General features: G+C 47.9%; 1 protein-coding gene across 3 annotated transcripts in view; it reads right to left on the bottom strand.

The window, feature by feature from the left end:
* Nucleotides 1-25,839, bottom strand: part of YPEL2 (yippee like 2) — a 33,357-nt gene that overhangs the window by 4,620 nt on the left and 2,898 nt on the right. For 2 of the 3 annotated variants that reach the window (XM_051809987.1, XM_051809988.1), the window contains exons 2-4: nucleotides 17,052-17,363; nucleotides 2,161-2,204; nucleotides 1,316-1,424 (exon numbers count right to left, since the gene is read on the bottom strand). In XM_051809987.1, the coding sequence (XP_051665947.1) occupies nucleotides 1,316-1,424; nucleotides 2,161-2,204; nucleotides 17,052-17,168 (270 nt within the window). In that variant the 5' untranslated portion in view covers nucleotides 17,169-17,363. Of the gene's footprint in view, nucleotides 1-1,315; nucleotides 1,425-2,160; nucleotides 2,205-6,317; nucleotides 6,566-9,895; nucleotides 9,986-17,051; nucleotides 17,364-25,839 lie in introns of those variants that run through there. The other variant, XM_051809986.1, reaches the window with a different exon arrangement.

The raw sequence follows: 25,839 nt of genomic DNA, 5'->3' as shown, positions 1-25,839 counted from the left end.
AAGGTAAATCAGAGTTATGGATCAGAGCTGGGAATGCTGGTGTGAGTGTTTGCCTTGTCTATGGAGTAAAACTGCAGGTGTGCTCCTTGGCTTTCAGGAAAATGATGTGGGAAAAATCTTAAATCCTGCTCCTGGCTGTCTTTACAGGCTGGGAAAAAAGGACTGGCACCCTGTAAGGTGCAGATTTCTGTAGGCCAATGGCTCCTGGAACTAAACAAGGATTTAGGAATCACTGGTGATAAAACCCACCTCTCTCCAGGGAGAATTTATTAGTTGGTGGAGAATGCAGAGGTTCTCTGATGGAACACTGTAAAACCACCAACACTGGGAATGGGATGGGTTATGGGGAACTTGTGGAGATGGAGGAGCAGGAGAAGGACCAGCTCTGCTCAGATCCATGGTTACAGCCATGGAAACACACGGTGCCTCCACACCACACAACTGAGAGGGAAATTCCTGGGATTCCTGATGGCCCTGACCAGGAGGGACTCAGTTATGGAGGCTGCACCCTCCACATCAGCTCAGCTCTGCTCAGGTGCTCTCCTTGCTGCCTGTGACTCACCTGAAAGGTCATTCCCTGCTGGAAAGGCCTGGGCTCACTGCTGGTTATGGAATGCTGGGGTTTGTTTACCATGAACTCAGATGATGTACTTAGTGTCCGGCTCCATCTGTGGGATCCACGCTGTGTTTCTGCATGGATTCCACCCACATCAATTTTTGATGTTTTCCTGTTCACAGCCTTTCAACTGATTCAGTAAAAAATATTTCTGTCCAAAGGCCACGGATACAAAATGGGGTTTGTTCAGACACTGGTCACAACATTTAGACAAACCAGCGTGGTGTGTGCCTGCAGGAGCAGAAATTAGGATGTAACACAAGCCTTTATTTGAAACTAATTGAATTTATGAAGAGCAGGAGGGAGGCAGCAAACGGATAAACCCGTGTTCAATAGCATTTCCAGTGGGAAGGACACGGGATTAATGGAGCATTCTATTACTCTGACAACATCTAGGAAAAAAAAAAAAGGCAGCAGGAACCACATTTATCCTCGTTTATGGTAAGTAGCACTGAGGGGCACCCATCGAAATCAGGTCCATAAATGTATATATTCTTAATAATTCTTAATTCAAAAATTCCATTCAGCACAAAGGGCTGCTCTGAAGGGATGCACCCGACACAAGGCAGGAGGGAAAACGGAAAAAAAGACGTGGATGTGCCCAAGTTAATGGTCTTTCCATGACATGACACAAACACCTTTGGGAAAGGGCCGGAGCAAAGCTGCCCCCCAGGCAAAACAAAGGACACTGGTACTCACATATTTCCACCCCAGCGTGGTTTTGCAGTTTTCACAGTAAATATCTGCCACCGCATGTAATCCCGTTAATAAGACCCGCTCCTCTGCAGGGCCACAGCCCACGTTAACTCTGGGGGGAAAGCAAGAGAGGCTCCCTATTAGTGCTTTTCCACACCCAAACCCCCTCCAGCAAAGCTGACAACGATTCACTGCAGTCTGTAAAAACCTCGAGCAGGAGGTTCAGGACAACGAGCGGCCCCAAAGGTCTCTCTCCCAGTTCCAAAGGTAAAAATGAGATTTTTTTTTTCTTATTCGAGAAGCTCCGAGCAGAGGATTAATAACACTCCAGGCACTCGTGCTAATTAAGCGTTTGAGAAAGATTTTCATTTTCAAAATTGATAAAATGGTGCTTTTGCTTTCCCCGAATGGAAAACTGAAAAATGGGACTGAAATCAGCAGTTCTGGGGAAAGACATCCCGGCAGTGACCTCACCCAAACTATTTTCAGTCGCCGGGAGATTATACTTGGGTTTTATGTTAGCTCTAAAAAGTGCATATTTAGAGATCATTTATCTCTACATTTATGAAATTCTGGCTCTTTGGTCCAACTACATCCTTGGAGCAGGGAGTGACTCATCCACGAGCTCTTATTTCTCAATCTGATGATGAAAAAAAAAAAAAATCACCTTTTCCTCGCTGCTCCTCTGCAACCTCACCAGGAATCAAACATGAATCAGTGCTACTTCCTGCCTCTCTCTCTTTTCCACCAAGCTCCCAAGTGCCAGGGAGAGGTTTTTTAAGGGAAACTATCCTTTTGTTTTCTCCCATCCACCCCGGGGCTGCAGGTGCCTCGTGCGCGGTACTCACACGGAATTGAAGAGATAAGCACGTCCTTGGCTTCCTTGGAAGGACTGAAAGGCAAGAAAACAAAGTTCAGTCGGCTGGGGGAGAGAAAAGAGGCCCAAGCAGGCCCTGCCCTCCATGGCTGCATCAGTGGTGGTCATGGAAACTCTGATCCAGGCCCTTGGGAAAGAGCACACGGAGAAATGTTGGGAGGTGAGCATGGAGGAGCAGGGGTTTTGTCCTGCAGATGGGAAGGGAGCAGCTGCCTCAGCTCTAACCCCTGCCCATTCCACAGGTGGGAAACCACTGGGAACCACCTGGAATCACCGCTGTTTCCACACAGGAACGTGCTGCCCAAGGGTTGAGTTGTTTTTTCTATCCCAGCAATGTCTCTTTTCACCCTTTTCCACTCCTGTTTATGAACTTCACACCACTCCCCAACATCACCCAGAGGCTGCCAAATGTTGCTTTGAATCCCTTTTCTAAAAACAAGGTGCTCACAGAGGTTTTCCACTCCACTGCCACAGCTGAACCACCCCATGAATTCCCCTTGGGAAAGCTGCAGGGACAGGGGCTGAGCCCAGCAGGGAGGTTGGGATCTGCTTGTGCACACAAACACAAACACAACCTCTGCTCCAGGGGCTCTACAAAAGACCTCACCCTTGCTGAGGTGTCTGCAAGCCTCACATTTCCCACTGATGTCCAGGAGATCTTTAGGACTCTGTTCCTGGAGTTCCTGGCATTCCCAGAGCCAGCAGATTCCACTGTGCCACCTCGGTGACATCTCCCTGTGACAAAAACTGCCTGACACCAGCAAGTGCCACCTGCATTTTTAATGCACTGTGACAAGCACACACTGAATTAAACATTTGGTGCTTAGGAGCAAGAGCACAGTTGTCTGTACACAGGTTTCCTTGTGGGATACCTCAGGGAATGCCTGCACTGGGGGGCAGGAGCTGGGAAAGTCAACAAGCAGCTTTTCTGGGCTATTTAATCCTTTATCTTGCACCTCACCAAGAACTTCTGAATATTTAATGGTTTTCTTCAAAACTCAGCTGATGATTTCAGACTAAATACCCTTAAAAGGTGGGACACAGGGTTTTGAGGGGAAGGAGAAACGTGCAAGGTTTTAACTTGAACACTGGTCATTTATTTAGCTAAGAGCAACCTCACACCACATCAAACAACCCTGGGGGGTCCCTGCCTTCCTTGGGGTGTTCCCTTCCATCAACCCAGCCCTAGGGATGCACCCCTGCAAAGCTCCTGCCTCGTGGACAAACAAAGCCATGACAGCTCCCTCCTGGAAGATCCCCCATTGCAGAAGGATCCTTTCCACAGAGCAGTGGGTAAAAATGCCCCTGGGCACCCAGGCAGGGAGCCAGGGCCAGCAGTGCCAGCTGCCTGTGAGGTCTGCATGGCAGCAAAGGCTCTGCCAGCTACAAAATCACTGCCTGGCAAGGAATCTACTCGCTCCTGCAGGGATAACTGCTCTTCAGAGGGATCTGAAGCCAAATAGTTGCCACTCAGGGCACAGAAGAGCCACTCTGGATCCAGAGAGGATGCTTAGCATAATCTCTGTCAGCCAGACAAAAGCAGTGCCCTGAGGAATGCCTCTTTTCTTGGGAAGGAATTAAATGGGACAACATGGCTCAAGCATGTTTGGGTAATTGCATCTATTAGAGAAGCTTCTTTTAATCCTTCTGCAGCAGTTCTGTGTCACTGCCATTGTCAGCTGGCTCATACCCCACATCCAACTAGGCCTGGCCTGGCTGCTCCAAAACACCCTGGGAATTGTTGAACAGGAGGGACAGGGGCTGTCCACGCTGCAGGACAGGGATACCAGCCTGGGAACACGGATTCAGGGGTGACACACCAAGTCCCACAGCAACACGTGTGCCATCAAAGCAAAAGGAAAGCAGATGAAGCTTGCTAACCATCCAGGCCTTCCTAGCAAATACTTTTCCATAAACACCAAAGGGATTGAGTTTGCCAACAACAACAACCATGGGAGCAAAGTTTTTATTGGTACAGAAATAGGATTTTCCGTTGCTGCTGCACAAAGGCCTGTCTTTAATAAACAAAACCAACCCCATCAGCTGTGCTGGGGCTCACTGGACATTGTTCCATTCCAGTCCCAGGCACAGCAGCATCCTTTCAGAGGTGCCCTTCCTTCCAGCTCAAGCCATTGCTTTAGGGGACAGAAGGGTGGGCACTAGGAAAAAAATCACATTAATTATCCCCTGTCCAAGCAGAACTTCTCACCAAACCATTGCTCAGCTCTCAGGGCTGCTGCTGTCTTAATATTCCCCCTCCAGCCAGCTGAGGATTTGGCCAAACATATAAAAAGAAGCTGGAGAAGTTTGGCAACCACAAGTTCCCCAGTGCATTTGCCCTCTGCTGATTGTACCCCTACAAAGGTGGCACAGGAGGGTTTTATCCAAGTGTTGTAACCTGAGCATTTTCTGGAGATGTTCCTGCTCCTCTGGCACTCCAGAAAAATTGGCACATGCTGTAATGGAAAGCACAAACCCAGAAAAAACAGGTATATTTATACACAAGCAGATGTTCTTGTCTTTGTTTTTGTTGTTGTTTGTTTGGTTTTTTTTAAGAAACACACAAAGACATTTCCAAAACACATTTGGTTTTCACTGAAGTGACAGTCAGACCTACTTTCTATGCTCTGCATTTTCTCTGGGTAGATTTTCCTGATACACATTCAAAGGTGCATCTCACACACACACACACAGAGAAATCCAGACTTCTTGTTCTCTGAAATAACAGCTCCTGGCATCACTTTCCAGCTGGAAGAAACAGAAAGGATCTTTTTTTGCTGTTGTTGTTTCCCACTGAAAGCCCAAGCACATATTTTTCTCTGCACTGCTAATGCTCAGTGTCTGGCTGGAAACACATCTGTAAATGCCAGCACCAAACCCCTCCGAAAAAACAACACAGGCTTCGGGGATTTGAGAGGCACAACAGCTCATTCCTCCTGACACTCACACCCAGAAACCTTCCCTGCCTTGGGGTGCTCAGCATCTCAAAGCTGCAGGGCCCAAGGAGTGCTGATCTGAGTATCCAGGTGGGAAAGCAGGAGCCTGGAGTCAGCAGTTTGGCCGGATCCTCTCCTGCCAAGCTGCCTCCCAGAGCAGAAGCTCCACGTTGAGATGCTTTGGCAGCTGCTCTGGTTTAAGAAGTTCCTATCACCCAATGTACAGACACTCATCATGGTCCCCTCAGCTGTGCTGGTTCCAAATTAGAGCTGTGAAATCACTATTTAAAAAAAACAAATGCTTTGGGGGAGGGTGAGGGAAATGGCTTCACCCCTTTCCCCTCTCCTGGGTCCAGTTAAAGGCCAATCCCACAGACTGCTCTGTAACCACAGGATGGGGCAGACTCAAGTCCTTTGGAGCAAGGAGTTCTCCCAATTTGCTGGCAGAGGAGCCCAGTGCAGAGCTGCAGCTCTGGTGAGAGACAGAGCAGGGGAGTTTGGGTTTCACAGACGCTGCTAAACCAGAGCTGCCGCAGGAGGAAGCGGCACACACAGCCAGGATCCAGCTCCAGCTCCTCCAGGGCAGCCACTAAGAGGGACTCAGCCTGCAAGGCCATGAATCCTGGTATATCCAGCACCCATGACCTTGGGAGCTGTTGGTTTGGTTGAGTCCATTTGTTATATTCTGGTCTCAACACCAAGTGCTGAATGCACAGCTCTGTCTGCTCCGAGCACGGCTCAGGATTCCTCGGGAGCCACTCCGGCTGCAGGGCAGGGCTGTGCCCCTCCACCACTGCAGCCTGCCCCAGTTCCACCTGCCTTCACACCATCAGACCTTTACACTTGCACATTCCCCTCCCTGGGGACGAAGAAGGGAATTTTCACACTCAATCACCGATGCCAGGGAAAAAGGCACGAATCCTGAACGCGCTCGGAACACACCCACACCCCATCCCGCTCTCCCCCAGCACCTCCAGCTCCTCATTCACAGCACAGCCCACTCAGCAGCTCCACACACTGAACAGATGACAGGATTAATACCCTGAGTCTTTGTGACTGTATCTGACAATAGGCTAAACACAAAAAGAGCCGGCTGGAATCATCTGGAAAAATAGGAAGCAGTGCCAGGACTAAATGGCTCCACACCGATGCCTGCTCTCTGCAGACTGCAGCAGAGAAAACCTCCACTTACCTACATCCAGCTGGCAGCCTTTTAATAATCCAATAAAGCAAAAATGAAAAGGCAACCGGTTCCAAAGAGGTAGGAGAGGGAAAAGGAACAGAGTGTGCCCCTTCACGCCACGCTCCTGAAAGCCACAGATAATTCTCCCTGCAGGGATGCAAATGGAACAGACGGCCCAGAGCCACCTCCAGAGAGCCACAGCACGGCCTGGCAGCGTGGAATGGTAGCTCAGGGGGAGCCAAATGACCACCAGGACTCTGCAAAAAAAGGACATGTTCTCTATGCTTGTGATACCTTCACTGGGACAGAGCAGTGCAGGAGGAGAAGTGCCTGATGAACCCCTGGGCACGGGGGCTGTGCCAGAAGAATCCACCCACCCACCCATTCAGAAGATCTGTGATCATTTATTTCCCACTATCGAGTGTACAACTTTAGTTTTTGAGTTGCTCCAGCCACCTGCACAACACTGAATGCAAGATTTATCTGTTCTTGCTGCTGATTCGACCCTTAAACATCCAAGGGTGAGGTGTTCCCATAAAATACACTTTGAGCAGGGAGAGGAGACCTCTAAGTAAGACAAAGTGTGATGTCAGTGCAACTGGAGTGCACATGAGTCTGTGTGTGAAGATATGCCCCAATCCCCAGGCTCTCCTCATGCTTATCCCACTCCCTGGAACACTTAATCCCAATTCCTACCAGCTGTTATCCCACCTATCAGCCAACATCCCGCAGAAAGCTCTGCCTCAATGGCACCTTTCAAGCCCTGTTAATTATGGCAATAATGGTTTGATTAAGAAGATTGACCCTGCAGTGTGTTCAGAGGAACCACCACACCAGATATATGATGGCTCTGCCAGGAGGTTCCCTGGGAGTCACTGCACAGTGGGAAGAAAATTGGAAAATACAACTAATAAAATCCCTGCTGCAGATCCTGGGGCTGCCCTGGCCAGCACGAGCCACTTCAACCACCTCCTCACATCACACTCAAGTATTTCCCAAGGGAGCACAAGTTCAATTACTTGGTCCCTGTATCCACACAGACCTCAGAGAGCTCCTCAGGGCTCATTAATTCCACCTTGTTCTTCCTCACAGAAGGGGCAGCCCATGATCAGATTAAACAGAGATTCAATTTACCTCCCATTACACCAGACAGACCCATGTCAAGGGAAACAGTTACATTATTCCACCTCAGAATGTGCACAGATGTGACCTTACCCTGTTCCCACTGCATTCCTGAGTTTTAATTGAGTTTTAACACGGGTCCTTAATGCTATTTAAAGCCCAGAATCGATATGGAATTAGTGGACCAAACTCATCTCTGAAATAATTCAATTAATTCAGCACAGCCTTGTTCCCCAGCAGTTTATGTTGCTGTGCAAACACACAGGGAACAACCCCAATGTTCCATCCTTGGAAAAGCTCCATCCCAGCAGCTTCACACCGTGTTTGTGTCCCAGGTAAAGCAGCCTATGAGCAGGAGGGTGCTCAGGCTGGGGAGATGAAAGACTTTTATCCAGTTTAATGCTGGTGGGAGATATGGTGGCAGTTTTTTATCCTGCCTCCTGGCAGTAGCAGGTGTCCATCCAACCCTGGCATTCCCTGCTCCTGGAATGAGCTGGGTCCAGACAGGAACCCACTCAGCATTTTCACCACACAGGAAAGGTGGGGAGAGACCAGACAGTGCAAAAGGTCTGAACACACAGCCATGAACTATCCCTATCCCTAATCCTTATCCCTATCCCTCCCCTTATCCTGTTGGCATCACTGCCATGAAATGCTGCTTGACAAAGGCTTATGGTGACACTGCCAGAAAAAAAAAGTCAATTAACAGGGCAAATTATCAGTGCCTGAAGAACCTCACACTTCCACTACATCCCACTTTTGTTGGGAAAGCATCAATTCCTGCTCTGCTGTGAGGGGAGAACTTTCAGCCCTTGGAACATCCACGTTGTGTGAGCCAGGTCCGAGTCCTCCCTCCCTGAGACTGAAGGGCAGAGTTCCAAAGATGCTGAGGGGAGGAAGCTGAAGCCTCTTCCACCCCTACTCCAACCTGCAAGAGCCCTTGTGCTCTGCAATCCACGTGTTCCAACACCTCCCTCCTGATCCTTAAAACACTCGGGAAAATTTAATTAGCAGTTAATTTTAAATAATCCTCAAATTCTTTTTTTTATTTTGTTTGGTTGGTTCAGTTTTCCAAAGTGAGATTCCCTCACGCTTCCAGGAGCTGAAACTAAAAAAAAAAATAAAAAAAAAATATAAAATAAAATCCTGGCTGTTCACGAGACTCCCAAAAACACTGTGGAAAAATGCTGTGAAAAGTAAGAACGCTGCTCTGCAGTGTTATCTCCATAATATGCCTGCTGCCCAGGAGGATGATCCCGTGGGAAGTGCTGCCTGATCCATGGGAGCCGTGCCTGGCCACACGTCAGCACGAAGGTGACACCGACGGTCCCACGGGGCCGCTGCCCCCGGGCACAGAAACTGCACACAGGGATTGAAGTGGGTCAGGATCCGGGGGCACATTCCCAGTTATTAATCCATGTGTCACTGTCCATTAGCAGCACGGGGGAGGGCAGGAGGTTTCTCTCCAAGGGGAGATTTTTTTAGACTGCAGCTGGAAGGAGATCTCTGTAATTAACGGAGATCGGTGTTTAGGGAAACACAAATTGCCCCAGATCCAGGGCTTTGTTTTGCCTCGAGCACATGGACTTCTAACACAAATTAAGCTGAGCTAAACTCTATAAAGAATGGCAAAATTCAGAAAATAGTTGCCATCTACTCTGTCCCCTGGTCCCTCACATGCCTGGCAGGCTCTGCCTCAGTTCCATCACAACACTGAATTCTCACCGTGTTATCACAAGCCCTGTGCTATTCCCCCTCCTTCCCAAAGCCCTGGGACCCTGGACTCTGTTCCTATTTATTTTGAAATGTGTTTCCAGCTCGCAGACTTCAAAGTGGAATTTCAAAATGTGAACGCTAAAGGCACAAACCACTGAAGGCAAACAAAATGAGAAAAACCCACACTGAATTTATTACTTCCATAAAACTGCACAATATTTTGGGGCTTCTCTTGTGATTTCGATGGTCTCTGGTTGCTGCTGCTGTTGTTGCACTTCAAAACTTGACTTTAGGATGAAAAAGGATAGAATAAGTAGCTACAACAGTATTTCCAACAGTTGTGATTGCCATGGGAACACTGCTGTGTGTTTTAAGAGAGGAGACTCTGGGTGGAGTTTCCTTGTCTGCTCCAGCTTCAATCCTTCCCCTTCCAGTTCTGCTGGATGGGAAAAAATGCCAGATGTGAAGCCCTCTGACAGCATTCCCTGCTGCTCTAAAACAGGAATTACCACCAGAGACTCCTCCTGAGAAGTCAGGGCCTCCTCCCCAGGGGCAGCAGGTGAAACCCCCCTCACCCTCCAGTGTGTGTGTGACAATTACAGTTTTTACAGCAATAAATCACATTAAAAGCACACTCCTGCACGGGAAGCTCCCAGGGCAGCTCCCCCCATCAGCAAGCCTTGGATCCTGCTGGCATTCCCTCCTCTTCCAACTGAACCCCCCCTCCCAAAACCCAGGAAGGCTCAGACCTGATCAGCTCCGTGCTCCAGTTGTTCAGGATTTGCAGCAGTTGCAGCACAAACCCTGATGATTCACTGTCCTTCGTCCCTGGCAGTTCCCTGGATAATAAATGGGAACAATATTTTATTTATGCCCAGGTCATCAATTCTTAGGCAGAGGAAGCAGCAGATGAAAGGAGAGCTGTTTCCATAAAGAAAGTGATGGATTAGAAAAATCCATTTTTACCCTGTTCTTCTTCCTTGACAGGGAATTCAAAACTATTGTGATTTATTACCTCTTTCTCTCTCTTTTTTTTTTTTTGGAAGAAAATGAAATATTTTAAAAATCACACACCAGTTAATTGCTGTATAAACACAGTTATACAAAGAGGTACAAAGTACCTCGGGCTTGTTCTATTAAACAACCACATCCTGACTAAATAAGAGGCCTGATCCTGCCTGTCTTTGATCCCACTACGGATCCCAGGGAACACAGGGACTTGTAGGGTAAATCCCAGAGGAAGCAATTACACAGGACAGAAAGGTCTAACTGAGGTGGCTGGGCTGTGGAATAGGCACCACAAATTCTCATGGCACAGCTCAGATTTCATATCCTGACTTTTTTTCCTGCAAAGGGCATTGTTTGTTTATTCCCTCTCCAACACAGGCTGCTCAGAGGGGCTCAAATAAAAGACCCACTGCAAACCCCAACCTGTCTGGAGAAGGCCCTGGTGTGAGTTTGTCTCCAAAAGTTCACTCCTGCCTAATAAAAAAATTGACCTCCTGTGAAGGAAAAGGCCCAATTAACAACCTGAAACAAACTGAAAGCCTCTCAACCCACATTTAATTCTAGAGTTAATTTAATTTTAAACTTCAGGGAAGCCAAGAACTACAAGACACCTTTTCCCTCACGTTCACAGCAGCAAAATGGGAAACTAAAAAACACTGAAAACTTTGCTGTTCATCACTTACAGCTCCAACTCTGATACTTGCAATTAAGGGCAAGCTCTGAATAATACCTGGAAGTGGCAACTCATTAGGGAACAAGAGCTGAAAAGCAGGATCCAAGAGCTGCTGGACAGCTTCTAGAAATGTGCATAAAACTGATAAACCTGGTGCCTGAAGAGCTACAGGAAATAAATGAACAGCAGCTTTCTGTGCAGGGCTGAGCCAGGGAGAGCAGCACAGTTATGAAATGATGTGCTGAGAAGATGCTACTGCTGAGTCTGAACAATGAGACCAGCCCTGTCCCCATTCCTAAAAGGATCTTGAAATGTTAAAGATGGAGAAGAGAACCACAAAAATTAAATGGAACTGGGGAAAAAAAAAAAGAGATTGCAGCATGACAAAGTTGAATCTGTTCAGCCTGTCCAAAAAAGTGATTAAGAGTGATCTTGGTGACTGCATATCCCAACCTTTTACAGCAAGGAATAGGAGGTACTAGAGATGTATTTTATTAGGAAAAGAAGAAAAGTAATGGCCAGTGACAGGAAGCACAAGTCAGACAAACCTAAATTCAAAGCCTTTGATTTTTAATGGTAAGGATGATTAACCACTGGGAAAAAATGGCCAAAGGGAGCAGTGAATTTTCCCCCTTGAAGTCTTCAAATGGAGACTAAATGCTTCCCCTGAAAGAACTGCTGCAATCCTGATGAAATGCACTGGCCCATGTTCCAGAGGAGGTCAGATGGGATGATGTGATGGCTCCTCCTGGCCTTAAGAGTTCCTCACCACGGAGCTGGGAACTTAAATTCATATTTGGGAAGACACAAGATCTACTTTCAAAGCAAGAATAAAAGCTGTGTAATGAAAAGTAAGAGCCTGACCCATGAGAAGGGAATACCCATCTCAGCTCACACACTGTTTTTTCCCATGATGGAAATGCAGGATTTTTTTTCTTGGCTTGTCTTGAACACTGAAAGACTCCTTTTTCCACTAGATTAAAGATCACCACGTTGTAATTTCAGGATTACTGTTTCAGCTTCTGTGCATGTTCCCCCCACCCAGAAAATAACTCCCTGTCTTCAAGGTGAGCTGACACACAAATACCAGCTGGTTCCTGGGAAGCAAAGCACCAAGAACATTAAAACTTGTGCACACACAAGAAAGGAAAAAGCAAAGAGCCAAACCCAAAAGCCCAACAACTGCTGCTCCACTTCACCTCCACGTGGTGCCTCAAATGCTTCCAAGCAGCTGAATTCATCCACTACTTAGCTGGAAGTTGCACCAAAGCTTCAGATCCTTTTAAAGATCCCCCAGTTGCAACATGGAGCAAAGTGTGATGTTTTCAGAGTGCCCTAAATCTCACTGAGGGGCTGTTGGAGGCTCCAGTAGCCTGGGAAGGAACCAGGCCACAACGACTGGAAGTGAGTTTTGCTGATAAACCTTTCAACTCCTGACTGAGAAGATCAAAAAGAGCTTCTAAGTGCTCCCTCATGAACAACCCAACCCCATCTGAGAAAGTCAGGCACACAGGAGTCCTGTATTTTCCCTAAATTCTCAGTGCTGGAGGAGCTGCAGCCCTTTGTGTTGAGGAATTGCACATTCCTGTTCAGCAGAGGCTCCACGCAGACATCAAAGGGAAACACTAAACCTCCTCACAAGCCTTTAGGCAACTTCAGAAGATACATCACTGCATAATGTTTAGCAGTTGGATCACAGAAAGGCAGGGGAAAAAAAGAAACTGCAGGACGCCCACAAGACATTCTCCACATATTTCCACGAGCAGGGACGTTTCTGCTGAATTACTGTTCACATGGCAAGAGAAAATCAGCAACCAAGACACTGATGTGGCAATTCTGGCCCTTGCATCTTTCTGCTCTTGTTCCCATCCTTTTTTTTACTGGGCACCAATTACACATGGAACCGAACAGAAAAAGGGCTGACAAAGTTGGAATAACACAGAATAAGCAGGAATCAGCATCTCATCTGCCATTTTGGGAAGGAAAAGGTGCTCTTTGCCTTGCTGAATGTCTGTTTTGTTAACTGTTCCTCCAGGCCCCACCAGAAAATGATGCAGAAGGCACATTTCTCAAGAAAAGCCCCTCTGTCTCCTTTCTGGAGAGGTTTTGCCACCACTGATTGTGGAATTTATATTTTTCTTAAACATTCTCCAAGCCATGGGATGTTGTGCCTGGGAAGGACAGATATAACAAGAAGTGCCTTTCACTTAATTTTTGGCAATTTGGAAGACACTGAAACGTGCTTTTTAAGTACAGTCCCCTGGCACAGTATCTTTGTTTTTACAGCAAATCCACGGAGGAGGATTGGGACACACTGTACCAACCTGGAAGAGCAGACAGGACCTGCTCCAGAGCTTTATCTTCCAAGCAGACTGGACAAAACAGCAGCATTCCAACTGTACAGGTGGGGAGAGGAGGAACAAAGACACCCAGTGACTTACTCGAGGTCACACAGGAATCTGTTGAGTTCCCAAAGTCTCAGTCCACTCAGGCATTGGAAAAATCAGTGAAACAAGAGCAAGTACTAAATTTGGCACAGCCTTTTAAATGATGCATTGCTGCAAGGGAACAAGAACCTCCAGTCATGCTAGCCCAGACACCAAAGGAAAAGTAGTTACTCAGCTCCACCCAATCTATCTGATCACCTTCCTATTTCCTGAGTCAATAAGGCCTTTCTTGGCCAGACGGTCCAACCCACAATTTAGATCTTGTTACAAATCAGACCCACTAAACCACTTTCTCCCTGGGGCTGCAGGAGATAAAAGGCCAAGTGAGAAACATTTTGGTGGCTGGGCTTCGTGTAACAGCTTTGGATTTTCTTAAAAGCCTCAGCATTGATTATTTTCTTTAAATAGCAATGGCTTATTGAGGAACCTTCTACCCCTTTCAAGGCACAAGGTTTTCTTTAGGTAGAAAAGAAAGCAAAAACTGCCCTGCCAAGGCATATTTGTCAAAGAGTTTCAGATACCCGGGGCTGTGACTTTGAAGCCACAGTAAGTTAACACTGGTGCTGAAGGGCTAAGAGGGGAAACTCAGGAGATGGAGAGGAAATAAAGTATGGATTGACACAGAACAACCCTGGGATTCAGCTCCAGCTTGTGTTTCAGCCAAGGGCATGAGCCAGGGCTGCAACCTGTGTGTATGCAGAGGAGCTGAAAGCTGAGGGCAGGCAGAGCAGCCCAGCTCTCCTGTGGGCTCTGCACAACTTGGGGCAAAAGGAACAGAGGAATTAATTCCACGGAGCCAAACCCCCACCGCCCTGCTGTTACATAAAAGCCTGTTTTCTGGGGAATGTTTCCAAAGATGGTGTCATTTGGGCTGTTTTGATTCAAGTGACAGTCAGCTTTAGGATGAGATACACCACAGGCTGAGAAACACTCCAGTTTGCAGAGTCTCCCACTCCCTTTTCCATCCCCAGGGCGCTCGTTCCTTCCTTCCGTTTGCCACATTTCCTTATGGAAAACAAGCACGACAACTGCACAGCCTGGTTCTCCATGCTGCCACAAGGCTGTGATGAAAGAACTGCACAAGGCCTCGGGGAGATGTTTCCAACTCAAACAGATCAAACACCGGCTATTTAAGTTTGCCTGGGAAAGTTTCTACACATTTTGGAAGCCCCCCCAGCCCCCCCGGGGCAGGGACTGTTCTGTTGAACAGCCACTTGCACAAATCATGGTTGCAGCACAATTACTTTCATAAGGTTTTCAATTATACAAAGATGTGCCTTGCTAACGTTTACAACCCTGAGAAATAAATCCTCAACCCCCAAACCCTTTGCTAGTGCTCCACCAGCACTGTGGCCCCAACTATTAATTTACACCTCAGTCTAGAGGAACTTTTAGAAGGAGCAGATCCCGCAGCTCACTGGAGTTAACACCTCCACAATTCACACACAGCCTTATATTGTGCTTTCCTACTTTCCCTCATGTCTGTATTTTAGCAGTCAGTATTTCTGGGCAGTTTCTGCAGGACAGAAGCTAAAATTCCAAGCAGTTGGCAGCACTGGCATTGCCCTGCTGGAAGCTCCTTAGCCTGCAAAGCTGGCTGCACTGGAGCACAGACATGGAACAAGGAGGGGAAGGAAGCACCGAAGGTGAAAGCACCGGGAATGCACAGCCTTGTGTTTTCCCTGGCTGGGGACCAGCCACCTCGAGAGAAAAAAGCAGAGCACAAACTCAAATCTGCTGCAAAAGCAGCAAGGAAAAAAGCTCCTTCTTCACCCAGCGAAGCACCTTCTGTGTCCCAACACAAACCCCAGGGGATCAGCTCTCCCAGGGAACAGGCAGGGGAGTCACTGCCCTGTTTTCCTGCCCCACTCACCGAGCACAGGAGCCTGAAGTCACCGAGCTGCCCCAAAAGGCTGAAGGTATTTCCCCCCCAGGGCACAGACTGCGGTTACATTTCAAAATTTACATTTACATTTCAAAACTCCTTTCTGTTGAGGAAATGCACAACCTCCTCCTCTTTGAAGGCTTTGCAGTCCCTCAAGGACAGCTCTGAGAACCACTGCAGTTGTACCAGGACACGAGAAGCTCCAGAGCAACATCCTAATGGGAATCCTGTCTGCTCAGATACTGCACAACCCCAAACTGGAGCAGTCTGCCATCAGCATTATTCATCCCAGAATATTTAAATTCCAGTTTCTGGCACGGAGACAACACCACAGAGGTAACACATCAACCTGGCCCACGCAACAGCCAGGAGAAAAAAAGGAAGGAGACAGACTCTGATGGGAGGTGACGGGTCTGAGCTCCCACCATGGAAATCCAGCAGGATCTCCACGGCTGCTGGTGCCAACCCTGCAAGGACAGATGCCCTCAGTGCAAGGTGACACCCTGCAATCTATTCTGTGCCAGCAGGAAGAGGGGAAGCACTGCACACTTTCCCAATGGACACAGCACCTCTGGCCCTGGTGATCCCAGCCTTCCTCCCAAGGCTGCTCCAGGAAGCTGAGCCATTTAAGTTGCACACACCGAGCTCACAGCACCAATTTCCAGTCACCTCAGCTCATAAATCTTTCTGCTGTGTCTGTTTTTTCTGAACACAGATTTTGTAAGCTGAATAAACTTTACGGAACAGTTATTCCAAGGCAGCCGAATCCTGGAAGCTGGAGGCCTGACCACAGCCAGGCACTGCAGGCTCCAACACACACTCTGAGGAAGTTTAGTTTTCACACTTCAGAACGAGATCCTCTTACTGCCCTGCTCCCTCTGCATCAAAGGCCCCTGATTTATCAGCTCTGAAAGCTTTTAATTTACCTTGTCCTCAAGACCCTTCACCTTCTGCTCAACAGATGAGAACACAGGACAGAACCTTTGCACCCTCCCCAGCTCAGAGCACAGCCCACCACCCATCCCTGCTTTTTCCCAGCAAAGTGTCCTGGTAATAGAGTGGCAAAGCTCAGGAGTCTTTGGAACCCACCCCACATTTTGACAGAGGCATCAGAAAACCTTCCCTCAAGTAGGGCCTTTAGTCTTGTCTCTTGATACAGCTCTGAGTTTAACAGAGACAACTTCTCCTCCAAACCACGACCATCCAACAACCCCTTGGCTCTGCTGGTGGGTGTGTACATGAACAGCAAGTACTGGGAAGGTGACTTCCACAGTCCTGACCATAGGGGAGGTTTCCCAGCTGGAAATGAGAGGGAGGAGGCTCACAGGAAGGGTCAGACCACCTGTAAGCACTCCAGAGGGCTGGATTTGGAATCCTGTCTCCACTGCTGTTTTCAAGGTCATAGCATCATAGAATATGCTGAGTTGGAAGGGACTCATCAGGATCATTGAGTCCAACTCCTGCCCCTGCACAGAACACCCCGAGATTCCCACCATGTGCCTGAGAGTGTTGTCCAAACACTTGAACTCAGACAGGTTTGGTGCTGTGACTGCTGACTGCCCTGTGGGAGCCTGTTCCAGTGCCCAACCACTCTCTGGGCAAAAAACCTTTTCCTGATATCCAACCTAAACCTCCCTGACTCAGCTCCAGCCGTTCCCTCAGGTCCTGTCACAGTCATAGGGTAAAGAGATCAGCACCTGCCCCTCACAAGGATGCTGAGGACCACAATCACTTAAAACAAGAACAGCAGCTCACAAATAGATCCTTTGGGCTGAGGGCCCACTTTCCAGGCGAAAATGGAGCTGCTGGGTAAGGCCAGGCCCTTCCATGGCAGGTGACCTGGAGCGTGAGCCGACGCACCTCCCGCCGCCCGGGCGAGGTCGGGAACATACCTTGGAAATGAGCTCATCGTGGTTGGCCAGATGAGCCCGGCAGTGGATGCAGCTGTAGGTCCTGTGGCACGAAGGCAGATACGCCTGGAAAGTCTTGGACCTCGTCATCTTCACCATTGGAGCCACGGAGCGCTGGGGGAACTCTGGGGCGGCCCAGGAGGCACTCCCGCAGGACGGGTCGCACGGGAAACACCGGAACACGCAGGTAAAGGCCGTGGTTTGGCAGGGGCTGGGTGTGTGGGGCGGGCTCCACACGCTGGTGACGCTTCAGAGGAACGGACTCGGGCACGGGAGAGGGGACGTCACACGAACCTGCGCTCGGGAAACAAGAGACACCGCGCTCAGCTCACGGGGGTGACAACGGGTCTCCCAGCCCACGGGATGGTTCAGGGTTTGATCCAGGGCAGGGAAGAGGCAGAGCAGTCAGGAGACAGGAGTGATGTCTGTGGATTAGATCAGGAGCACAGATATTTATTCACAGCTCAGCAGTGACTTGCTGTCTGCCCTCACCTCTCCCTGCTGCCATTATCTGCCATCTCCCTGTCGCTCCAGCACTGCAATCTCCAGTCACTCTTCCAGCACTTAATGGCTTTGGAAATGACTACAGAGGTGCTGAGATGACTTTCATCAAGCCTGGTCTCCCAAAGACCTCTGGGGAACTGCACATGTCAAGGCCCAGCTGCTGACAAAGCCAGAGGAAAAGTGGGGACCAGAGTCAGCCCTGCCAGCTCCTGTCCTGGGTCACTCACTGATGGGACACCCCAGAAGCCCACAGGAAAACTGGGAGCTGGACTTGGGTTTTCTCAGCCACCAGGTAAGCACACGAGTCACCAAACCAGTTTTTCTCTCCATTCTGCCCTAGTTTCCACATGGGAAATGGAGGATTCCTGCATTCCACTCTCCTTCATAACTCCCTGAAAGCTCTGAAGGTTGAAGCCACTCTATAAACTGCACTCTAGTACTTTATTTTTTTTTTATCTGAACATCTGACAGCAGCCAAAGCAAGGCACAGCCTCTGAAGACTATTCCTGATAGCAAGAGACAGTTAAAAACCCTATTCAGGATGGAAACACCATTTTACAGTGCAACATCATCTGACAGCACCTGCAAGGCAGCTCAAGGCTGGGTCTCTCTGTGTGGGCAGAAATCTCTTTTTCAGATCCCACACCTATAAACTACAAATGCTTCTTTTGAGGATGGAAGAAGCCTAAAGGAAGAAGGTCCCTTTCCCTGATCCATGGCATGCATGCACTGCTACAAATTAATCATGAACTCTGCCTGCTCCTCCCAGGAGGATTTCCCTTTCCATAAAACATGTGATTCTGTTCCGTTTCTGAGCCTGCACTTTGTACATCAAACACTGGAACAACACCAACTGCTCCCCTACCACCACCACCCGCCCCCAAAATGAGAAAACCAAGAAATAACCCCCCTCCACTTGACCTGCAGTGGCAATTCCTGAAGTGGACAAAGCACTCGGGTACCAAAGTGGTGTTTATGGAAACCCCCATCTTTAACACTTCTCCCAAGGTTGGAAAAGCAGATTCAAAGTATTTAAGTTGCTTCTGGAAGTGTGACCCACTGAACCAACTGCTCAACAGGGGGGGTGACACCAGTATGACAACAGGACACTCGTTTTTACCTCTTTTTCCTAAATATTTTTCTCCTGCTCTCCAGGAGGCAGCTCCCTCACAGTCAAATGGGAAGAAAAGAGTCTTACTCATCCATGAAACTGCTGATAGATCATATCTATCCTGATCATAGCAGTCAGCGCTTCCACAGCAGTTTTCATTCTTAAAGCTCTTTGCAAACACCAACTAATCAGATTAACCTTTTCCAATTAAAGTTACAGCCCCAGCTTTGCAGGGCCCATCCTGACACAGAAGGGTTCACTTCCCAGCCTGTCAGAAGCTAAACCCCCTCAAAAGGGGGTCTTGCCATGAATTGATCTGCCCCCTTGCCAAGCAGGCTCCCTGGGCACTGTTTGCTCCACAGCTGCACCTCTGGATTTCAGCAGGATTTGTCTTTGGCTCTGATCAGCAATCAGACAGTCCTCACCCTGTATCCTGCCCCAGTCCTCCACAGGCACCAGGATTTTGTCAAAACTGAGTCAGCTTTGCATCAGAGCATTGAGTTCCCCTCCAAGGTGAGGAGCACTTTGAGGACTGCACCCTAAATTTGCAACGGGGCAGAAACCAGATGCAAAACAAGGCAGAATCCTTCCTTATTTTCTGCTGATTAGGTGGGAGGAAGAGCAACACCTCCCAGCCTTCCTGAACTAACCAAGGGCCAACCTTTACAGTCACAAGACAACAGAACCATCCCCAAATTCCAAGCCCCTGATTCAGCAGCTGCTGTGTTACATCCCAGCCCTGATGGAGCTCAGAACCTGGAATCTGGGGGCCTCCAAGTGCACGGAAGCAGGAGACTAAGTGTGCTCCTTCTGGGGCCAAATGCAATCGGATCCCGAGGCACGGCACCGAGCCCTGTCTGGGACACACGGATTCCAGGGACAGACCATCTGGAGCAAAGCACAAGCAAGGGCTGGCAGCCACTTCACCTGATTCCTGAGTGAGAAACCAGACTGAGCCTAAACCCCAGACCTGACTGAGCCATAATGAAATGGTGCAATCTCTCCTTTACTGCACCATGGATCACTAAATACACCGAGTTTTACCTCTTCCCTCCTATACTGTCATGCCAAACTTTCCTTTCCTGATCAATTGGAGAATCCACAGACCCCCCAAGCCCACTGGAGACATAAATGAATCCCAAGCAGAACAACACAACAGCAATCCCTTAATTTGGAGTTTGCTGACCCCTCTGTCCAGGCCTGCCAAGCATCACTGCCCCAGAACAATGAGTAAAGCAGGAAATCCTACAGCTGCATTTATCTGACAGAGAGATGAACACACACAGAATTATCTGCTGCACACAGCTTTCTGCAAAAGCATTTCATGAGCATTCATTTGTTTGACCTCATAACACACTTAACGTCAGCAAAAACATTTGACCTTTCAGAGAAAAGGGAAAAAAAATGAGATGATATCAGAGCACAGACTAAGATGAACTGCAGTTCCTGCTCTCTGGGCTGTGCTGAGGAGGCAAACTCCATCTGTCTGCTTAAGGCAAGGAGGGAATAAAGATTTGGGAGCCAGGATCTTGGTGGGAAATGTAGTTAAGGAAGTGCCTCGAATAAAAACTTCAGGTGACCATCATTTATAAAGCACTGCCTTCACCCAGGGCTCAGCCTGGCAGTTTGATCACCTGTGCTTCATCTGCCAAGAGCTCTGTCCTCATCACAGTACGAGAGAGGAGAGAAAAACCACTAGGAAATGCATTCTTACATCCTACAAGCACAGCCAGCAGCTTGTAAGGACCCACTTCTGTCTTAAACATCACCTTGAGATGTGTTCAGGACTATCTGTGGCTCCCAGCAACACTAAAACCAACCTCCTGGATTTTTTCAGCACTAGTGACAAACACATTTGAATTAAAACACAATTAACAGCTAGTGGTGCAGTCATTCTGCTGCAGAACCAGGGCATGAGGATGAACTTAGGATGTGCCTCTGGTTTTTAGAATGAAATCTGTCTCTGGGATGGACACACTCGAGTCAACAGAACAGAAACTTGTGCCTATTAATTAGTTCACAACAGGTTTAGACAAAAGGAAGGAATTCTAAAGAAAAAGCTTTCTATTTATTGTGGTTATCAGGGAGGGAATCAGCTGAGTGTTCTGCTTGCCTGCACTGGGGATGTTGGGGCTGCTCTGCCTAATCCTGCTGAGTTTTAAGCAGATTCAGCTCCGGGAAGGGAAAAATCATGACACACATTTCGCCATTCAGGCAATTTTTGGTTCAGAATTCCCCCTCCACCTGTGGGTGTCCAACACCCACTTTCCACACGAAGCTGTCGGCGATTCAGGAAACACAAAAAAGGAGAAAGTCTGTGCCAAACTTGCCAGGCAAGGCCACTGCATGTCCATATGTCACATGGCAGAGACCAAAACCAACACCCACAACTCTCATTTTGAATAGAACCCATTTGCAAGGAGGGCCAGATGCAAATGTTCCTGTTCACTGTGTCAGGACAAACAACAAGTTCGTTGGGTCTGAGGCTTTGTTTTATGGATTATTTGATTTTAAAGATAAACTTTAGCCTGTGAAATGTTTATTGGATTATTCCAAATGCTACAGAAAGCTGCCTGTAACAGCTCTGGAATAATGCAGCTATTGGGAAATTCAACCTTTCTTCCTTGTCTCTTCTCATTAATATAGAAAGGGCTTGAGATTTGCTTATGCCCAGCACAAGGAAAGCACAAGAGGAATTGGGTTTGGAGAGTTTTCTGTGTCTACAAGGTCCCAAACTGTGGCTGCCTGTGTTGCTCCAGGGTCTGAGCACGATTCTAAGAAAGTGCCTGAGGTAAATACACTCCTTTACCAGGGTTTTCTTGACAAAAGCTGCCTTAACATCACTCAGTGCACTGCATTTTGAAGGAGGAAGGTTGGTCTCTAATTGAGGTCTGGGTTTGCTGCCCAGTTTTCCTTCCCTGTGGAATAGAAGTTATCAGAATGTCAGGTGTTGGACCCTCAGAGACACCTGGCACAGCTCAGGAGCATTTCATCCCCTGGGGATGGAGCACAGCAACAAGAGCTCCTGGTTTGGGGCAGTTTGGGGCAGCTCTGGAGCTCCTCAGCACCACAGGACTGCGACAGCTCTGGGAGGGGGAATCGGATCGTCTGAAGGTGGGAGAGTGGGATGTACATTGGGAAAGGCCTGGAAGGAAGGATGAGCATTCTGAATTTAAACATGGAACACAAGGGAAAGCCAGAAAGGAGTTTAAACAGCAGATGAGTGAACACAATGTGCTTTACTCCTTCAGCACCGAGTTGCTGAAAGGAACCAATTTCAAACCCTCGCTGAGGTGACACTGGAAGCAGCTCAGCTGCACCAGCACAACCAACAGCAGTGACATGAACCATGAGTGTCCTTCTCTAACACCTTGGACTCCTCCAGCTCATCCTCCAAACGCTGGAAACAGGAAAGTAATAAAAGAAATAGCAGAAGATGGGCAGGAACCCTCTGTGTTTACTTTTATCAGATGCAGGGACACAATTACAAGACAAAGAATGGAGCAGGTTCCTCACTTAGACTTCCTTCAACAGGGAATATATTTAACCTCCTTTGTCCCTCTGGGTATCTCCTAGCAAGGCACTTTATCTCTGCAGGTTGGAGACAACATCCTGCACCGCGAGGGAAAAGAGGAAGGGAGGGATGGATGGAAAGATGGATGGAAAAAGGTGATACCAATGGCAAACAACATCCCAATCATCTGCCAGGAAACCACTAGAGGGCCTCAAGAGGAGCTGCAGCAGGAGGCAATCCCAGACCGTGTGTCCACAGGGAGCCCAGGATGGCAGGGTGCCAGCCCCCTGTACCTGCCGTGCCCCACATACCACAGGCAGCCCAGCAGGAAAAACCCCACAGCGTTACCCTGCTGAACAGCCAGAACACCAACCCCAAAAAAACTGGCACGGGGATTATACCAACCACATTTCAAAGGCTGGATTTGATGTTTTGTTTTGGTTTTTTTTGTTTTTTTTTTTTAAGATCAGCAATGTGTCACTTCATGGTCCCTCACAGCTCTCCTCGTCAAAAACAGACACTGCACCCCACAACAAGCCCCCTGGTCTCTCTCTGATGGAGAGACTTTCTATCAAGATCACATGGAAAGTACATAAAAATGAGTTGAAACTTCAAAGGAACAAAGAGCAAATTTTAAAACTCACTTTGGGTTAGAATTTCGTGTAAGTCTGTCTGGCTTTGTCACTGTACAGACTATTAATCCATTGAAATCCATTAAACTTATTAAAAACAAAGTAATTTAAAAAAAAAATTAAAAATCAGTTCTTTACACAGCTGATTTACTTTCTGGCAATTTGGAGATTGAACCAAATTTAAAAGTCTCACTTATTATTTTTTTTAATAACACCCACACCAGTGCATTTTCAGGTTCTTGGATGCAACCACATGGTGAGAAGCAAGTCCAGAAAACTCCTGCATTCCAAGCAAAACCTTTCTTGTATGAACTACAGCACTCAGAGAGCTGGGAAGGGAAGGGACAGGTTAAAGTAACCCAGGGAAGATGGTGCAGAGATGGTTCTTTCAGAACTGCTCACTCACCTCTCCCTGAGGTTCAGAGCAAAACAACCCACTCAGCCACGCCACAGACAGCCCTGGGAAGCAGGGAAGGGAAAGAATCCTGGAAATTTTAATAAAATTCTTTCCAATTTCATCTCAACAGGCACAGGACAGCCATCACCTCACAGGCCTGGCTTCTTAATTCATTACCTTTTCCAGGCCTGTCTCTGAAACCACAGGAGCACGGAGTGCAGGATCCAGCCTCTCCCGAGGAATGAGTGACACCTCTGGCTGAATTCTCTTCCCACTCTCCGAGGGGTTGCCTGGCAGCAATATCTTTGCAATGCAGAAGAGGCTGTGCTGCTGATAAGGAGCAGCATGGCAAGATTAGAGCTGCAGGCTGCCCACCTCCAAATCCAACACCTCCAGCCAAACCCCATGTCCAGCTCCAGGAGAGGCACCACAGCTGGGCAGGACTCGTTGGAAACAAGGAGCACTTATTTGTGCTCCTACAAGCAAATCCCACAAAATGTAACACACAAATGACTCCATTTCCTCCTTTACATTTTGCAAAAGTCGTGCCAGCACCCCCAGGATGGGGTGACAGCCCTTCCTTCATCTGAAGCAGCCAAAGAGAGAGGAGATAATCGAGTGAGGGAACAGCAATGGCTCCAACACCCTGTAAAACACAATTCCTCAGCTCAGGAAAGCCCCACATTCAAGGGATGGTCACATTTGGAGCCACAGATCAAGGCCTTGGCCAGTATTACCAACATACAGACTTCTACAAAAAGAAACAAGACCCTCACTTTGCTATTCCAGCACCAATATGAACTAAGGCATCAGGGAAAAGCTCTTCCCACCCAACTGACCATTTACCGACAAAATGGAAACGCTCTTTATCTTCCCAGCTTCTCATCTTGATTTGTTTTAATTGCAGAACAGTCTGGCTGTCCAAATAATCTCCTATCATTACAATTTTTTTGGTGCTCCTTAGATGGTTCTATTATCTCCCTTTCTGGCAAATGCAGGAATGACTAGGATTCAATTAATTGGGTCTGCTGGATGGATCATCTGTTTCCCTGATAAAAGCTGGGTACTGACAGGGAACACGGTGAGAACATTTATCTATTCCAAGGATCCCTCCAAGACACTAAAGAAGGATCTGCCATAGCTGCCTGTCACGACTTATTATTTGCAAGCTGCCCTTGTTGAGCCCTGGGAGTTTTCACCTGCTCTCAAATCCCGTTTGCTCAGAGGGTTCTTCCCTGGAGCATCTTTTCCCTGCCCAGCAGCTCACCTGCCACAGGACAGACAGGGATTTTACTTTCTGCTCTGGCACATCTCACTCTTTTCCCAGGAAAGCCCAGGTGGTGAATTCTGACCCGTCTCTGCCAGAAACACTTTTTATATGCAACAGTTACTGTACTAACAAGGGACAAACTTCCCGTGGCACTTCAGCCACTGTCCTCACCCTCCTTCAGCAACACTGTGTCAAGGGGGCAAAGTCAGGTGAAGATTTAGAGCTTGACTCTCCACATGACAGACACTTTATAACTGAATCTAGTTTAAGAAGGTCAAGTCAGCTGTTACCTTGCCAGTTTTTGTCATTAGTTCCTCCTGGATATCCTCTCCAGCCTGGATGTGACTGCCAAGGTACGTGAACTGACTCACCCCTCACAGCCCTGCCCGATGTTTGAGATGGGAGTTCCTGGGGCTCTCGTGGAGATTTCTTATTTCCCCACAGTTAATAATTAACTCCAACTCCTTTTTTATTTTTTTTTTTTTTTTGTGCTGCTGGACAGTCTGTTTTTAGTAACATCTTGCCTGAGCCATCCTTTAGCAATATTTCATCAGTGAAACCTCAATCTCCCAGAGCTCCAGGGCTCCAAAGTGCCCAGGTCACACCATGGTTTTGTCCTCGCGGTGCAGCGAGTGCCAACGTGAAACAGGAGAAGGGAAGAGAGCTCTGACACCACTCTGCCTTCCCTCCCAGCGGATCCCAAAGTCCTCTGAAGGGCAAATTCAAAGCATCCCCAAGCTTTTGAAATTTTAAGTTACTTTTTTTTTTGAGCCTTCGCTCGACCGCGGGAGTTTGGTTCTGTGAGAGTCACGATGTCAGTGAAAAAAAAAAAAGAGTCAAAAACCAATTTATTTTTGTGAATCAGCAAAACACCACACATTTTAATGTGCCATACAACACCTGAGCAGGTGTAAAAGGACTGATGTCTAGCTGGATGTGTGAAGAGACAGGAAGGCAGCTCCTACACTCCCTTACCTCCACTGACTCACACTGCCTGGCACTATCATCTGTTAAAGCAAGAGTGAAGCAGGGATAATAGCTATTTACTAAAAACAGAGGAGCGTGATTAGCTTTAATTAGCATTGTCAAGTGACTTGAGATTGTCAGGTACAAGATGTGGGAGAACTAAGTCTCATTAATTATGTTATTTCCTGCAGCCTTAAGTGGCTTGGCCAGTCCAGTGACGCTTCCGGAGACAGGAGCTGCTCCTGATGTCCAACACATCCCAGTCCAGAGGGGAAAACACTCTCAGAAAGGCCTGGAAGATGTGGCTGTTGAGTGAAGGGTCACAGAGGAGAAGAATCAAGAACAATCAGAGCAAGAACAGCCGCTGGCCCTGACA

Source organism: Manacus candei, unplaced genomic scaffold, assembly GCF_025592945.1.
Source record: "Manacus candei isolate 608988 ecotype Guabito, Panama unplaced genomic scaffold, ASM2559294v1 h1tg000076l, whole genome shotgun sequence".
NCBI classification, from domain to species: domain Eukaryota; kingdom Metazoa; phylum Chordata; class Aves; order Passeriformes; family Pipridae; genus Manacus; species Manacus candei.
This window is presented reverse-complemented; position numbering and strand designations above follow the sequence as displayed.